The sequence below is a fragment of the Mesoplodon mirus genome (genome assembly GCF_964341445.2).
Source record: "Mesoplodon mirus genome assembly, chromosome: 2".
NCBI lineage: Eukaryota > Metazoa > Chordata > Mammalia > Artiodactyla > Ziphiidae > Mesoplodon > Mesoplodon mirus.
Genome location: NC_138977.1, coordinates 57,987,919 through 58,004,685, shown reverse-complemented (window position 1 = coordinate 58,004,685; position 16,767 = coordinate 57,987,919). Strand labels below are relative to the sequence as shown.

The 16,767-nt window shown below is 53.7% G+C and overlaps 1 protein-coding gene across 1 annotated transcript in view; it reads right to left on the bottom strand.

Moving 5' to 3' along the window:
• COL13A1 (collagen type XIII alpha 1 chain) overlaps nt 1–8,481 on the bottom strand; it is a gene marked incomplete at its 5' end in the record, with an annotated part of 111,037 nt that extends 102,556 nt beyond the window's left edge. The window contains one exon of the mRNA XM_082642849.1: nt 8,411–8,481. Coding sequence (XP_082498975.1) covers nt 8,411–8,481 — 71 coding nt within the window. The remainder of the gene's footprint in view (nt 1–8,410) is intronic.
• Nucleotides 8,482–16,767: the final 8,286 nt, after the last annotated feature.

Below are 16,767 nucleotides of genomic sequence, written 5' to 3'. Positions count from 1 at the left end.
CCATGCTACTAGGGTCAGAAAGTGTGCAGAATAGGGGCTGGGGTTGGTGGCAGGGATGCTGGTAGGGCTGGGGCCAGGATGAAGAAGAGATGTGAAAAAAGAGAAACAACACCCTCTCCTCTTGTCAAAAAAAAAACAAGAAGAGAAACCTACCATCGTGAGGCAATAATTCCACAACCCTTCCCAAAGACGGGGCAGAAGGGCTGCCGAGCCTGATCCCTGCCTGTGGGCTCCGTGCTGGGGCGGAAGGAAACGGTGAGTTACCGTTGCTGCCCGAGTCCCCCTCAAGCACCTGGTCAGGTGACCAGGGCATCTGTGCCAGCCCCCAGCTGCCATCCTGGAGGAAGCAGGAAAGGAATTCAAGGGGAGGGAAATCCCATCTTGTCTCTGGTGGGACAACGGGTCTGAGGCCTGCATGTGACTTTCTGCGGGTTTAGGGTCAGGAACCTGTTCCTTGTAGGCACTATGATTTAAGAACCTTTTAACACTCCAAGACGTATGAAAAATGGTCTTAATATTTCTCTTTGTTTTTTGGGGGGATTTTTTGGCCACGCCAAGTGGCTTGCGGGATCTTAGTTCCCCAGCCAGGGACTGAACCGGGCCACAGCAGTGACAGCACAGAGTCCTCACCCCTGGACTGCCAGGGAATTCCCTCTCTTTGTTTTTGGTAAAATTGTTAAGGCAATTTCAGTCCATCTGAGCCCCAGGGGCATATGGAGATGAACTGCCTGTGTGACTCAGGCAGAGAAGTGGGGCATGGTACCCTGGGCAGCTGGGGACCATGGCAACAGCAGGATACCCCGTGGGGATGGTGTTGCAGGGGCAAATGCCGGCTGGATGTGGCAGCCCTTAGCTGTGCAGATGTCCGCACTGCCCGTGGTACGTAGGGATAAGGAGAGCTGTTGGATGGGGGGTGTCGGGGGTGGTGGTGTAGATCTTCTTGCCCTTAAGCTCCCCACTGGTGCTGGTTGTTTCTTCTGTGGGGGATGCTTCGTTCGGGTTTTATAAGAGGAGGGGGATCCCCTTCTTGTTCAATGAAACATCCTTGTCCATCCGTCCCCAGAAAGACACAACGGAAGTCTGGGGTGGGGAAGACAGGTGAATCAGATGCCAACCACGTGAGACAGAAAATCAGTCCACACCTGTCGGGCTCTTCCCTCTTTCACTGAGGGGGATTTTGTTTACACTCTCAGCATTTCTTATAACACTGGGAGCCATGAGCTTTGGAGCCTTGGAGCCAAACAGAGCCAAACCCAGCCAAACTAGGTTCAAATCCCAGTGACTCTCAGTAGCTATGGAGCCCCCCACAAGTTTCTTTTAATTTTTCGGGGCCTCAGTCTCCTTATTTATAAATGGAACTAAGTAGTAGCAGCTTGTAAGATTGTCATGAGGGCAGGACATATGGATGCAAGGGTCTTGCACTGAATAAATATTCGGTAAATGGCAGCTTTACTTCTTGTTACTCGGCCACCATATGGGTCAGGATGTTTGCTATGGGTTGATTTTAATTCAATTCAGGCCACAGTTCACTCACACTTTGTCAGCAACCTCAGCTGTACGGCTTCGTGATACTCTTTGGCCATCTATCCACCTTCTTGGCAACCTCTGCGTTTGTCCTGCCCCCTCCCCCAGAGCCCCCTGTCTCAGCTGCTCCCAGGGGCTCCCTCACCTTCCGACTTAGAGAACCTGAGCAAATGATCCTAGAATCCATCAGGCCTAGACAACCCCACTCTTAGAACCCAGACAGGCTAGGAAGGGGAAGGTGGTTGGAGCCAGGGGGCAAGAAGGGCTGTGTTTCCTGCCTGAGTTCCAAGCACACTGGCTCTCAGAAGGTGCTCTCATGCCTGTGGGTCAGAATGCAGCCCTCTGCAGGCAGAGGGCCTCCTCCCCAGCCCCCTCCCCGTGGGCCAGTCCCACCCCACTGAGGACCTTGAGGGGAAGAACCTGTTGAACTTTCTTTAAGTTCTTGGCTGGTTTTGCGGGGCCTGCCTGGTTGCTTTTATGGGCCACAGATGGGGAGGGTAAAGGGAGAGTGATTCAGGGCCCCTCCCCTGCCTAGGCAGGAGCCCGTGTCCCTCCCTCCCAGGGCTCCTAACCCCTGTAAACGCCTGTCCTCCTGAGCTGAGATGCTGCAGAGCCAGAGGCTTATACACAGTCCCATTATTTATTGGGAGGCTTAGGGCCATGATGAGGTCAGGGCCACATTCTCTTCTGTCCTGGCTCTTCTCACCTGGGCTGTAAGCAGGGAGAGAAGGAGAAAGGGGAGAGAGAGAGGTGCGGGGACAGGATGGAGGAAGGGGCACTCACGTGTTGAGGACCTCCTATGTGCCTGGTCCTGTATGAGGTATTTACAGGGGCAACTTCACTGAACAGATCACAGTAGGTCACTTTTACCTGAGGCACGTGCACATGTGAGCAGTGTGGATGTGTGTGTTTGGAGACAGGATGGTACAGTTGTCAACAGTACAGCTCTTGAGTCAGGCCTGGGTCCAATCTCCAGCCCTGACGCTTAAGGGATGACTTCATATACACACATTCCTTCACCTCTCTGAGCCTTAGTTTTCTCATCTGTAAAATGGGGATAAGAATGTCTACTTCCTGGAGTTCTAGAGGAGCTGGAGCCGAGCCTCAAGCATGGGTCCTGGCACGCTGTACAGCTGCAGTAGATAGATGGTGGCTGTCATGAGGAGGAGGAGGAAGGGGCTAGGAGAGAGGGGCGTGAGAGAAGAGGAGAAAATAGGAGAGAGGCAAGGAGGAGTGTCTGGGCAACAGAAGTCACCCGCTTGCCTGGGATTTGCCTGGCTTCAGTTTTCCAGCAGCACCCTGCGGGTGAGCCCCTAAGGAGAACCGCAGCTCCCACTGGGAAGCCCCGGCTAAGAATGATGGAGGGGGAACCAGAGGGTTCCAAGCAGCAGAGCTGCAGCCACTGCCCCCACCCCAAATGCCTGCACACCAGCTTTCACCAGGAGCCACTGCACAGAGGAGGGACATCTCGGGGTGGGGGTGGGGGATTTGGTCCCTCCTGGGGCTCCCTGCTGAGATTCAAAAAAGCACCCTGCGTCTTTAAGGAGGCACCTGTTGGGAGCGCAGGAGGGAAGAAGGTTAAGATGATTAGCTGGTGCTAACAAATTTAGGATGTGGAAGAAGTCTTTTCTTGGCTGTCCATCAAAGGGAGGATTGAATGTCCCTGAGGTTGGAGAGAGCAGAAGGAGGGAAGGAAAGGGCTGGGGGAGGGGGGCAGGAGGGTGTTATGTGCTTACCAGCGGAGCCTTCTCCCTGGACTGGCCTTTCCCTGGGAACTGGGGGTGTGCGGGAGTTGGGCAGGCTTGCAGGGCCACGTGCTGCCTGTCCAGCTGCTGGCCTCCCTATCAGCCTGTCTGTCATTACCCCTCCCCCACGGTCCCAACCCCAGCTCAGGTTATGTCCAAGCAGCTGGGCTGAAAAGTGATCCTGGAGGAAGAAGGCCCTTCCTGTTGATTAGGAACCGGGACACTCTCCCCTAACCCCCCTCTAACATGATAGATCCCTGCCTCATCCAGGCTCCCTGTTCTGGAGGGACCCCCGGCCTCTCGTCTCCAAGGGCTGTACCACCCTTCATCTAGGTTCCCCTGTAACCAAGGGAAACCTGCATGGTCTCCCAGAGAGATCACAAACCACTCACAAAAGCCTCCATAAAAGGTTATTTCCGGCACAGGCTGGAAGGAGGGGGGCACAGGATCCGCGCCACGTCCAGGAATGGTTCATTCAGAACTGCCTGGGTACGGGCTCTGGGCCAGGCCCTGTGCCGGGCACTGGGGAAACAGATAGCAAGGCACCGTTCCTGTCCCTGCCCTAGCTCCTGTCCCCAGGAATGCGCCGTCCAGCGGGGAAAATAGAGATGAGAACAAAACAATGCACTAAAATGAACCGTAGAGACAGCAGCGGTGTTCAGACCTCAGTGGGCAGAAGGGTGACCTGGAAATGCCTATCTAAATGCAGGGTTCTAGGCCAACCCTCGGAGATTCTGATGCTGAAGGTCTGGTGTGGGCCCTGGGCATCTACCTGCATGTTTAAACAGAGTGTTTGATTCTCATGCAGGTGGACGTCAGAGTCGATGGGGAGGAAGGCTGAAATGGAGGGAGAAGGGGTAGTGCTGAGAAAGGGTGGAGGGACGGGGCTCAGGAAGCAGAGAAAGCTTTCCAGGCTTGGTGGCCCGAAGCTGATTTCTGCTGGGGAGGGTGGGCAGGCTGAGAGAGAGGAAGGGTTGAAGGAGGCTTGCGGGTTAGGGAATGCCTAGGTTGGTGTGGCTGGAACGTAGAAAAAGACCAGGCTGAGCAAGAAGAGATATCTCGGGAGCATCCCGGGGCATTTAATGTCTTCAGCAAGGGAGGTCTTGATTGGGTTGGCAGTTTTGAGAAACTGTTCTACCTGCAAAGTGGAGGGTAGGGGGAAGGGACCAGAATGGAGGAGGGGGCAATTGATAGCACGCTGTGGCAAGGATCTGCAGGAGGGCTGAGGGTGGGAGTAAGACGGTGGCAGGAGCTAGGGGGCGGGGAGGGGGGGTGGGCAGACAATGGGGAATATCAAGGAGGCTGAGTCCGTAGGTCATGGTGCCTGGTGGATGGGGGGTTGGGGGGTGAGGGAGAGGGTGGAAGCAGCGTCAAGTTTCTAGTCTTGGTAGTGGGTGGTGCGGCCTGCTTTTCCCTGAGGCTGAGGATACAAGAGAAATGAGCTGGTTCAAGAGGAAAATGGGGAATTTCATTTCGGACCCAGTAAAATCCAGGTAGAGAAGGAGGTGTAATCGGAGCAGATGTGAGGCCCACGGGGGGCCGGACACAGTGATGAGCTTCCCTCGGATCACTGATTCCATAAATCCTGAGTGTCTGGCATTTGAGTACCGGGCCTGTGCCCCATGCCCTCTGCACCAGCCATGCTGACTTGTCCATCATTTCCATTGCACAGACAGCTTTTCTGCCCCATGTGTTAGCACTTGCTGCTCCCTGGTCTGGGCTGCCCTCCTGCCCTCTAAAAATCAAGCCCCACTCCTCCTTCAAGACCTAGATCCAATGATGCCTCCTCTGGGAAGCCCTCAGGGCTTGCTATTCCTTCCTTTTTGCTTCTGACTCTCCTTGGGTGCTTTTTACATTCTATACTTTATTTGTGGGCATCTCTCCTGGAAGATGAGGACATTTCTTGTTCCAGTTTGTGACTTATCGAAAACCTATCACAGAGCCTGGCCAAGAGCAAAAGATAAGCACCTTTTTATTGATAGATAAACCCAGGTGTATTGATGCCTAGCTCCAGCACCTTTTTATTGGATGGCAACACCTCCCTGGTGGATGCAGCCGGCCGTTGAGAATGTACGTGGAAATGAACAGACTGTCACCAACCCTGTCACCACTTTCACCATCACAGTAAACATCGGTGGACAATTACCATACTCGGGGTACTGTGTCAGTTTGCTTCACATTCATTATCTCATTTAATCCTTATCAAAATCCATAGGATAAGTCTCCTCATCACCCTCATTTTATAGATCAAAGCTGTCCAGCAGGATGTTTTGCCACGATGGAAATGTTCTATGTCTGTGCTGTGCAACACAACTGCCACGAGCCACATGAGCACTTGAAATAAGGCTGGTGTGACCCAGGAGCCGAATTCTAAACTTTAATTTTAATTAGTTTAAACATAGTCACATGTAGCTAGTGGCCGTCATAATGGACATTTCAGTGTAAATGAAAACAGACTGAAGGCGCTGTGTAACTCGCCCAAGACCCCACAGCCGGCAAGTGATAAAGGCAGTATTTGCACCCAGGGTTGTCTGGCCCCAAACCCATGCTTTGAGCCACCAGGCTTTAACTCCATCTCCTTTTCGCAGCCCCAGATTGTGGGTGCGGTTGGGAGGAGCTTAGCATCATCACACCAGCTCCAGTGCAGGCTGGTGGCCTCTGTGACCACCAGTGGAATCCTCTGACGGTTTGTGCAGTGTGATTGCTCTGTGTGAGACTCTGGGCCTCCCCGGGGCCCTCCACTCCTGCTGTGACAGTGAGTGATGGAGGAGATGATCCCACATCCCCCAGCACTCACATCCCACAAACCAAGATTTCTTTGCAAGAGGCCTTTGGTCACAGGCTCCGCAGCTGGAGAATATAAACAGTTTACTCTCACTGCATTTCTGCAGCCCAGGCAATGGGGGAGATTTAGTCCTGGCACCGACTTCCAATATTTGCAGACCTGAGGCCTGTGAGAGCCACTGCTCCGGTGTAAATGGCGCTGGCCAATCACTGTGGCCCCTGTCTGAAACCCCCGCACAGTAGGGCCTGGAAGGAGCAAACCATGAGTGATGCAGTCCTTGGCCCCTGGCTGCTGCTGGGGACACTGGTCCCCTGGCAGCACACTGGGGTTAGCATCTGGGCACCCACAGCCTGCTGGGACTGCTGGAGACAAGAGGGTAGAGACCCCGGTGCAGTGGAAAGCCAGCATTCGGGGTGGGGATAATGTTAGTGCCCAAAGAAGCACGGGCAGATGAATGCTCAGGAGGTGGGAGGGGAGAGGGGAAGAGAATCCTTAGAGACGTGTTGACCTCAGCGGGGTGGGGGTACAGAATATGGATGTCACATAGGGACTGGGTGTGAGGACACCCACGTTCTGGTCTCTGCTCTGTAAAGAAGTCAGTCTTAGCTTTTCAATGCACCAATAGGATTAGGTCATGGCTCTGCTCAGTACCCTTCGGTGGCTCCCCGTTGCTCTCAAGATAAAGGCAAAAACCTTAACATAGTCCACAAGCCGTGTTCCAGCTCCTGCCGACCTTCCAAATCTCGCCTTATGCCACTCTGCCCCCGAGCTCCCTGCTCTGGCCATGCAGCGCCTCCTGTTCCTCATTCTTGCCAGCCATTTGCCCACCTCAGTGTCCTTGCACATGCTGGTCCCTTTGCCTGGAATGAACCCTCTCCCTCCCCTCTCTGCCTGGTCAATTTCTGCTCCTCAAGTGTCACTTCCCCGGGGAACCTTCCTGGACCTCCCTGACCCTGAGGACTCTTTCTAGCTTGTCATGAAAGCCTGTACTTCCTTTGGTAGGACTGGTCACCGCTGCAATTGTACATTTGCTAGTGCGATCAATGGAGTTGCCTCCCTCACTAGACGGTAAGTTCTGGGACTTACTTTGCACACCCTCGGGTCCCCTGCACCTAGGAAAGTCCTGGCATGGAGCAGGTGCTAGGTAACACGAGTTGAATGCATGCACGGATGAATGTGCAAAAGGATGCTATTGTGATTGTGTGCGAGGCAATTCTGTTCTCTGGGGCTGATGCCTTAAATGATGGTTTGTAGAGTATTTACTCCATGCCAGGTGCTGGGGAGGGCACAGAGCTGCCTGTGCAGAGGGAGACAGACATTTAAACAGGCCATGATGATGCAGTGGGATAAGGGTCTGCTTGGAGGACCAGCAGGCTGTGAGGAAGCTTTTAGCAGAAGCATTCGGTGGGAAAGGGGCTGGAAGTCGGGGATGGGGATTACAACTAAGGCCCAATCCGAAGGGTAAGAGAGAGTTAACAGGCAAAGATGGAACAAGAGTGTTCCTGGCAGAGGGCAGAGCAAGGGGGAGAGAGCCCTAGCGAGGCTGCAAGGTGGGCGGGGGGGGCAGTGGGGAGAGATGGGGCCAGATGGGGACCGAGCTGGACTTTGTCGTGAAGGCGCTGGCGCCACTGCGGGCTTTCTGGCAGATGGACGACAGAGGAGTGTCCTCCTGGGTAAAAGGAGAGGACTGAGTGGGGCAGAGTCTGGGGCCCCTCCAGCTCTGGCGCCCGGGCGGGTACGAAGCTCGATTAGGAAGGTTCCTGACTCCATTGCCAGCACAAGCCTCAAGGGACTGGTTTCCTCCCTGACGTCAGCTTAAAGGTCACACAGATCCCAGGTTTCCTCTCCAGAGCCATTTAGGGTTCTGCATTTTGTCCTTTTCCCCAGATCCCTTTGGGATCCCGTGACATTCCCAGCCTGGACCACCTCAAGGGGTAAGCAGTCCCCTGAGCTCCTGAGTCACTGTGAGAAGTAGGACTTCCTTAATTTGTCCTAAACTTACCTCGCTCATGTTTCAAAGGGGGCCTATCATCCTAGCCTGTCCGGAGTCAATGCTGAAGGAAATACACCATGAGCTGTGCGGTGGGAGGGGGAACTCAGGACATCTTTACCCTGGGGGCCCTTTGCATCACATCAGCCAACAAGCTGTATGCCCACAACCATGCAGACAGGCCCGTCTCTCCCTCTCCCCAAACCCAGGCCCCTCTCTGCACCTAACAAACCGGGCATGAACTTATGAACTGGAAGTGAAACTAGGCCATTCAACCGACTTCTCACTCTAGCCAACAGATGCCACAGCTGGGGGGCATGTAAATAATAGGGCCCCTAAGTAACCGGCGCCTTCAGTGCCGCTGACCGTCCCTTCAGCTTCTTCTTCCAGGCCTGATGCCATGCCTCCAGGAACCTGGCACCTTGAGCTGCAGCCATGCGCCAGCCCCATGCCCTGCACAGCCCAGCCAGGCAATGGCTCCAGCCAAAAAGCTCTCAGTCTCGCCTGGCTTCTCTCTTTCTCTCCCCGCCGCAGGCAGCCCAGCAGCAAGGCCTGCCAATGTCACCTCCAAAACATAGCCCAAGCCTCTCCACTTTTCCCATCTCCTCTGTCACCACTGCCTGGACACCCAGAGCAGGATCTTCTCTCCCTACCTCAGCACCCTGCCTCTATAGTCCATTCTCTATCAACGCCAAGAAGAAGGTAACTTGTACTCTGAGTGTGTGGCTCCCCTTTTAAAACCCTCCAGTGGCTTCCTGGTTCACTAATGATGAAATTTACAAACCCCACAGGCCAGAGTCATGCAAGGCACCTCAGGGCTGCCGGCACGACCTCTCTCCCTTTCACTCACTCCATCAGGCCACTCTGACCTTCTTTCTCTTCTTCAGTCACACCAAGCTCATTTCTACCTCAGGGCCTTTGTACATGCTGTTCCTGCCGACTGGAATGCTCACACCCCATCCTCTGAATTAATCAGTCAATTAATTAATTAGTTAATTTAATAGACACTTTTATAGTGCTTTGTTCTATGCCAGGCTTAGTCTAAGCACTTTTCAAGTTCTGAATAATTTGTTAACTCTTCACAAGGCAGGGTCCCTCTTGTCAGTTCAAATGTCATCTTCTCATGGAGGCCTCCCCTGACCCACCTTCAAACAGATACCATTGCCCCCTCCCCACCAGGCTCCATGGAAAATAGGTTTTTGATTCATTTTCATCATAATAATCAATGGATATTTTCTTATTTATTTCTTTATATTAGCTCTCTCTTTTAGACTGGAAGCCCCAGGAGGACAAGGCCTGTCAGTCAACTTGACCCTTATATCCCTAGAGCCTAGCACAGTGCCTGCCCCTGAGAATGAATGAATGAAGGGGTCACCTGCCCCAGAGAGGCTTCTAAGACCATCACACTCTCTAAACGCCACAGCTGGCACGTACACATTGCAGGATGTAAGTGTTGAAATGATTCTTGTGGACACTGCTTAGGGCCCAATCAGGAGATGAGCTTCTAGAAGGCGGAGACAAGATCTTGCTTGTCTTTGTGTAAATTATGAAAATAGCAACTGGTATGTTTGCAGCAAATAGCAATTCACTTTAGAGCTTTCAAAGGAGCTGCAAACACATGCACTCACTGAGAGACTCACTCAGTGAGACTGTCATAGCTCCATTTTATAGATGCGGGAGCCGAGGCCCAGAGAGTCAGGGCTACACCGTGTTCACAAGAGCCAGGACTCAGTGCAGATCTGAGGCCTTTACAAATGTTGTATCCACCTGAGTGAGTGCCCAGTGCTCTGTATACAGCAGGGGCTCAGTGGAGATTTCTGCATTTGCTGCAGCCAACAGGCAGCTGTTCAAACAGATTCCTCTGGAAGGGCTGGTCCCAGGGCAATGGTGTTTCAGAGGCTCAGGAGGAGAGGCAATGTGGGCAGTCAAAAGAGTACTGGGTGGGGGCTTCCCTGGTGGCACAGTGGTTGAGAGTCCACCTGCTGATGCAGGGGACGCAGGTTCGTGCCCCTGTCTGGGAAGATCCCACATGCCACAGAGCGGCTGGGCCCGTGAGCCATGGCCACTGAGCGTGTGCGTCTGGAGCCTGTGCTCCGCAATGGGAGAGGCCACAGCAGTGAGAGGCCCACGTACCGCAAAAAAAAAAAAAAAAAGAGTACTGGGTGGGTGTTCAGGAGAGGTGAGTAACAGCAGCTCAGTACCATTTAGTAGGCACCTCCCCTGTGCCTGGCACTATGCCGAGGGCTTTACCTACACCTCAGTGCCCACAGCAGTGCAATGAGATAGATGGTGTCATTATCCCCATTTTACAGATGAGAAAGCTGAGGCTCAGAGAGGTTAAGTCACTTGCCCAGTAACTGTAACACAGTCAAATCCTGGAACTCAGCCAGCAGACAATCCCACCACTCATTAGTCCAGATGCTTCCACACATGGCTGAAGGAACCTCCTGCCTTCTCTGGGTCTTAGACTCTGTCTATAAAGCCCGACTTCAAACTAGATCCTGTCTAGGCCTGTCCAGCTCTGACACGAGTCTGGGAGGGATGAAAGCAGGATGTGTGGCCCCTTGCAACATGAGGAAAGGGCTGCCTGGATGCCCCGGAGCAGGGGCAGACCTTGCCCTGCCCAGGACTTGGTGGATGGAGTGCCCAGGGGCAACCAGTCCACAGGGCCCTGGTCTCCTTTGCTGGCTGGATGAAAAGGACTGGGTCATACAGGAATGGAGAAGGGCTGGGGGATCTTGGAGCTTCCCAAGACCAAGAGAGTGACTCATCATATCCACAGGGGTTGTCAAGGTGGGCAAATGCTGTGAGTACATCCAGCCCTACCACACAGCTGCTAAAATGAACATCAGAAATGGGTCCCAGCCTGAGCTTCCTTTGGGTAATAACATCTCATTGTCCCTTCTCTGTATGTCTCTTTCTTTCTTTCTTTCCTTTTTTTAAAGCAGAATCTTTGAGTTGTTGTTCTATAGAAAGATGATCCTACTGCCTTAGGTGTCCATCCTACAAGGAGATGGGCAGAGAGGATGGAGAAGAAGTGAGAGTCAAGGCTGATTTCTAATTCTCAAGGAACCTACTGCCCTCCACAGAGGCAAGAAGGGTGAGTGACACATGCCCCGGGGGAGGAGTTGAGAAGATTGGATCTGACTTCATCCCTGGAAATAGTCGTGTGGTGGGTGGTGGCTTCAGGGGCCAATCAGCTTTAGGGACATGACAGCATCTTTTGTTCTGGCAGGAAGGACAGGCTGTCTAATGGACAGATGAATCCGGAACCAGATACCCAGCTTGGCGGGAGCTCCTGGCCTCAGGACACATTATGGTGTTGGCCGACACTGGCCACTGGGCTATTTTACAGTCCTTCGCCTTGCCTCAGTTTCCATAAAAGTTCTCTCTCCCTGTGGCCCCAGGTGTGCCTCTGGGGACCCGTTTGGAGGACAAGACATGGCGGAGAGAGCGCGGCCACTCCCCATCTGGCTGCGTAGACTGGGGCAAGTTCCTTTCTTCCTCCTAGAGCCTCATTTTCCCCAACTACAAAGTGAACAGGTTGGACGACACCGGTGGATTTTGAGTCCTGCTCCTTCCTAGAGCATCGAGCTACCTGGAGGGGTCACCAGTGGGACACACCGATCCCACCTGTGGGGCTGTGTTCCTGTGTTTACATGACAGGTGAAGTTTGGATTGCAGGGAAGGTTCCTTCAAAGAAGGGGTTTGCCGCTGCCTCCCTGCCCGAGGTGGCCTCTGACGATGTCCCTTTGGTGTCGAGGTCTGGATTTGGCGGCTGTAAGGAGGAGATGTGCCCCCCTCTGTCCCTGCAGGAACCCCCTCTTCCGTACCTGGTCAGGATCCAGAATTAGGCCGATCTCACCCCATACCTTACAGGCTCTTCACTCCCCTCGCTCAATGCCCAGCTGGCCCTCCTGTTCCTTCCTCAGCTAAGTTGGGGAGCACTTGGCAGATGCCAGGATTATACTTGTAAGAGTTGGGAGCCAGATTCTTCTAGAGTTAAACAGACTTTCCAGAGTCAAGGGCACATGATTTCAAAAGAATAACATGATAGAGATTAAAAAAAAAAACAAAAAACAAAACTCCGTGAACTTCCAGCATTGTTTCTCAGAGTCAGCGTCCATTCAGTCCAGTGAGTCATCTGCCCTTCCTCATCCCCACTCCCCGAGGTAAACGCAGAACATCACGTTCCGGTCAACACCTCTGGGCACCAATCAGCAAAGAGCGAAGCAGCCGGGGTGATGCAGTCAAGTACTGGGAACTATAGCGGCACGGAGACCCGCCGATCGGAGCCAGTGCCGGCGCCATGACTGGGTGAGGCCATGGCAATGGCCCTGCGGCCACAGTGTCCAGACTCACGAGTGCCTGAGGGAGAGGAAAGGCTCATTCAAGGAGGACAGGCACCAGCTTCTAAGCCACAAAGAGAACATTCCGGCCTCCGAAGCCCTCGGGCCCTAGGTGTCTGGGAGGGAGCCTGGAGGCACGGCTGGGACAGCCCCCCACGCCAACATGCTGGGAGCCCACGGCCCCCTGCTCTGTCCATGCTGCCCCCCGAGGTCTGGGAGCTGCCCCGGCCTCCTCACCGTGCGCCAGGCGGCCCCGTGGCTGTGCGCAGAGCTGTGTGGAGAGCTGGCGTCCACTCAGACACCCACGCCTGCTGGGCCCGCTCCCACGGCGCCACGCCAGGCGGCCATGCATTTCCTCCCCACTCGGGCTGGCTGAAGCGGCAGGCCGCACTGCTGGAGCCCTCTGCCCGCTCGACCCTCATTCCAGCCCCCACAAGCCTCCCCAGGGTCTCCACCAGGCGGAGGCGTTCTCCTGCCAAGGGATGCGGTGCCAGGGGCACCAGACCAGCTGCCCCCGGTTCCTCTTGCTGCACCCCCCGCCCACTGGAGACATTCCCACTTGCCTGGCCTGCCATACCTGCCACATACTCGCCGACAGCAAAGGCCAGAGGGGCCGGGAAGGAGCGCCAGGCTGCAGAGGAGTTCGCGAAGCGAGCTGGAAAGAACGAGCAGGCAGGCCCAGGGCCAGCCCTTCTGCCACTCAGCCACTGCAGAGCCAGACGCTTTTGGAATCCTCTCCTCTCTCCCTCCCCTACTCCCACCGACCTCTGCCACACCCCCTCGTGCAGAGCTGGGGGGGGCTCTCCTGCTTCTCACCGAGGAGCCCGGTACAGCTGAGCTACTGGGTCTCTTCTGACCCCCCTGGACTAGGGCCTTAGGTACAAATGCCAGCTGTGCAGGCCACCGTCAACAGCATCAGTCCCCGCCCTGCTTGTGGCCCACCTCACAGAGGTGACCCCAAGACTGCAGCTGGACTGTCTCACGCAGAGCACCCACCTGCCCCCCACTGCAGGGCTGCCCCCACCGGAGCCCTTGGTCTCTGAAGCAGCTGCTGCTTTACCTGTGCATCCCTTCGCCTGGACTGTGAGCCCCTCTGAGTCTCCTGAGGACAGGGCATGGCACAGAGCCAGTGTTTGTTGAGGGAGTGAGTGAGTGAAAGTGACAGAGACAGAGGGAGGGAGAGCGAGTCTGCATTCTGACACTGCTCTGGTTTGCTCCGGGTCAGGCTTCTTGGGTTAAAATAATTCCGGCTCCAGCACACGCTAGTTCTGTGAGCTTGGCCACATTACATAACCTCTCTGGGCCTCGGTCTTCTCATTTGTAAAAAGGAGATAATAATAGTAACTGCCACATAAAGTAATTATGAGGATTAAATGAGATAATGTGATGAGGCGCTTATAACAGAGCCTGGCACAGAGTAAGCCCTCGATACATGTTGTTGTCATTATTAATTAATGTCCTCCAGCCTTATCTGACACCACCTCCCTGGACAAGCATGGCCATTGCCAAGTCCTCAGTTTGCTCTCAGGGAGCAAGCACTCTGGTGGCTGGAGGATGTACACTAGAAGCAAGTAACTTCTGACGTTTCAGGGCTTGTTTCAGGACCCAACCCTGCCACTTCCTAACCCTGTATCCTTGAGCGGAGTGCTCTGAGCTTCAGAGTCCTCATCTAGAAAACACGGTCATGTGAGTCTTAACCTCAGAGAGAGGCTGGGAGGAAGAAGTGAGGTGTACGAGGTACGAAGTGGGCAGTCAGACTAGCTGCTGTCAGAGACCATCCAAGCCGCCTTGATGGTGGACAGCAACCTGCCGGGGAGTAGCTGAGAGGCTGGCTGGGCTGTGACAAGGAGTGGGGCTCCAGCAAGGGCGTGCGCGGCCGGGTGGCTCCAGGAAGAACTGAGGGATGTGTCCACATGTCCAGCGTGCCCTACCTTCTAGCCTCTCGTAAGGGCCACAGCCCTTCCGGTTTACTGTCCCTTTCCTGCAAAGCGGCACCCGGCATTCCTTCAGCATCACTGTGGTAGAAACTTCTCTTGGGACAGTTAAGTGGCCTTTCCAACGCTCAAAAGCAAGGCATAGAGAGCTGGGGTTCCCCCTGAGGGCTCCCACCCCACCGCAAATGCTGCCATCACCTCTTTGGGGGCAGGCATGCAGCTCACCCGCTTTGCATCCTGCAGCGCAGAGCCCCGTGTCCTGTATAAAGGTATCCAGAATTTAGGTCAGTGTTGGAATGACTTAGCCACCAGCAGGGCAGAGAGGGAAGCGGGAGGGAGCGAGCACCTTCTGTGGCTTCAACCACTTTCCCGTGTTGCCTTCAGTGCGTGACGTGCATTCTCTTCCAGGACCTCACATGGCCGGATGCAACTGGGCAAAAGCCTTTTCCAATCATCATTATTATCATCATCATCATCATCATCATCATCATCATCATCACGGCAACTGACAATCATTAAGGGCCAAGTATGTGTCAGGCCCCATGTTGAGTCCAATAAGGTGGGTACTATCATTATTCCCATTTTATCTGAGGTCAAGAGAGTAACTCATCCTCAGTCCCACGACTAATAGGGGTAGAATGGGATTTCTGGGACTTGACCCCAGGGATGCTGGAATTCAGAGCCCACACCTCTAGGCGCTGGGTTAGCCTGATTCTCGAGGGCAGGTCAACTGGGAACCATGGCTACTGAAGCCGGGCAATTGCTTCTCCCTACAGACAGCACAGCCCTGCCCAGGGTCATCCTCCTGTAACGGGGAAGACAGAGATACGAAAACAGATCCTGGGACTTCCCTGGTAGCACAGTAGTTAAGAATCCACCTGCCAATGCAGGGGACACGGGTTCGAGCCCTGGTCTGGGAAGATCCCACATGTCACGGAGCAACAAAGCCCATGTGCCACAACTACTGAGCCTGCACTCTAGAGCCCGCAAGCCACAACTACTGAGCCCGTGTGCCACAACTACTGAAACTTGTGTGCTTAAGAGCCCATGCTCTGGGCCTCCCTGGTGGCGCAGTGGTTGAGAGTCCGCCTGCCGATGCAGGGGATACGGGTTTGTGCCCCGGTCTGGGAGGATCCCATATGCCGCGGAGCGGCTGGGCCCGTGAGCCATGGCCGCTGAGCCTGTGCGTCCGGAGCCTGTGCTCCGCAACGGGAGAGGCCACAACAGTGAGAGGCCCGCGTACAGCAAAAAAAAAAAAAAAAAAAAAAAAAGAGCCCATGCTCTGCAACAAGAGAAGCCACCTCAATGAGAAGTCCGCACACAGCAACGAAGACCCAACGCAGCCAAAAATAAATAAAATAAATAAATTTTAAAATATGCCTCTTATTAAAAAAAAAAGGCAAATCCTGACAAAGACTCTGGATAATAGATACATAACATTTCATTGAATATTCATCTCTATCAGGTGGGCCCTAGTGCCTTCAATTTATAGTGGTGGAGACCAATGCTCAGAAAAGATAAGGACCTTGCAGGGCTGTCAGCCCTCAATGCCTGGATGCTCCCAGGGCCACCAGCTGTGCCTGGGAGAGTCATGGGAGACGTCTCAGAGGTGGTGACACTGAGGAAGGGAAAGGGGACAGCACAGCAACCAGGGGGGATTGGGTGCTAGAGTCCAGCTGAATAAGGCTTGGCCCCCTAGACATGGGTCCTGGTAGGGCTGGCACTATTGCTGCCAGAGGTGGCAAAGGCCCCACACATGGGACTTAAGCTCCAAGCAGTGGCACATCCTCGTTGGTGGAGAATGCCAACTAGGTATTACAGAGTCAGGCCCAAAGCTTCCTTCAACACCTTCTAATCCAACAGTATCTTCTAATCAACCTTATGATTAAAAATGTTTTATCTTGAAATGTTGTAGATATTCAAAAAGGTTTAACATGATGTGTTATTGAGTAATAAAAAGGAATGAAATACTGGCACACGCTACAACACGGATGAACCTTGAAAACATCACACTAGATCCAAAGAAAAGAAAACCGATTAGTGGCTCCCTGGGGCTGGGAAGGTTGGGGTCATGGAGGATGGCTGCTAAAGGGTATGGGGTTTCTTCCTGAGGTGATAAAAATGTTCTAAAATTGACTCTGGTGAGGGTTGCACATCTCTGAATATACTAGAAACCACTGAACTGTATACTTTAGATAGATGAATTGTATATGTGAATTATATCTTTAAAAAGGTTTACAAAAAAATAGAATGAACCTGGCATACCCACCATCCAGCTTAATAGTTACCAATACAGCCAACCCCCCGGGACCCCAATCTCTACCTTCTCCCCACCCCCCACTGAGTTTGATGTTCATCACTCCTCTCCCATGCATTTCTTTACATACTTATTACTTATGCATATACTCCCTGAGCAATGTATGGTGTTGTTTTATATGTC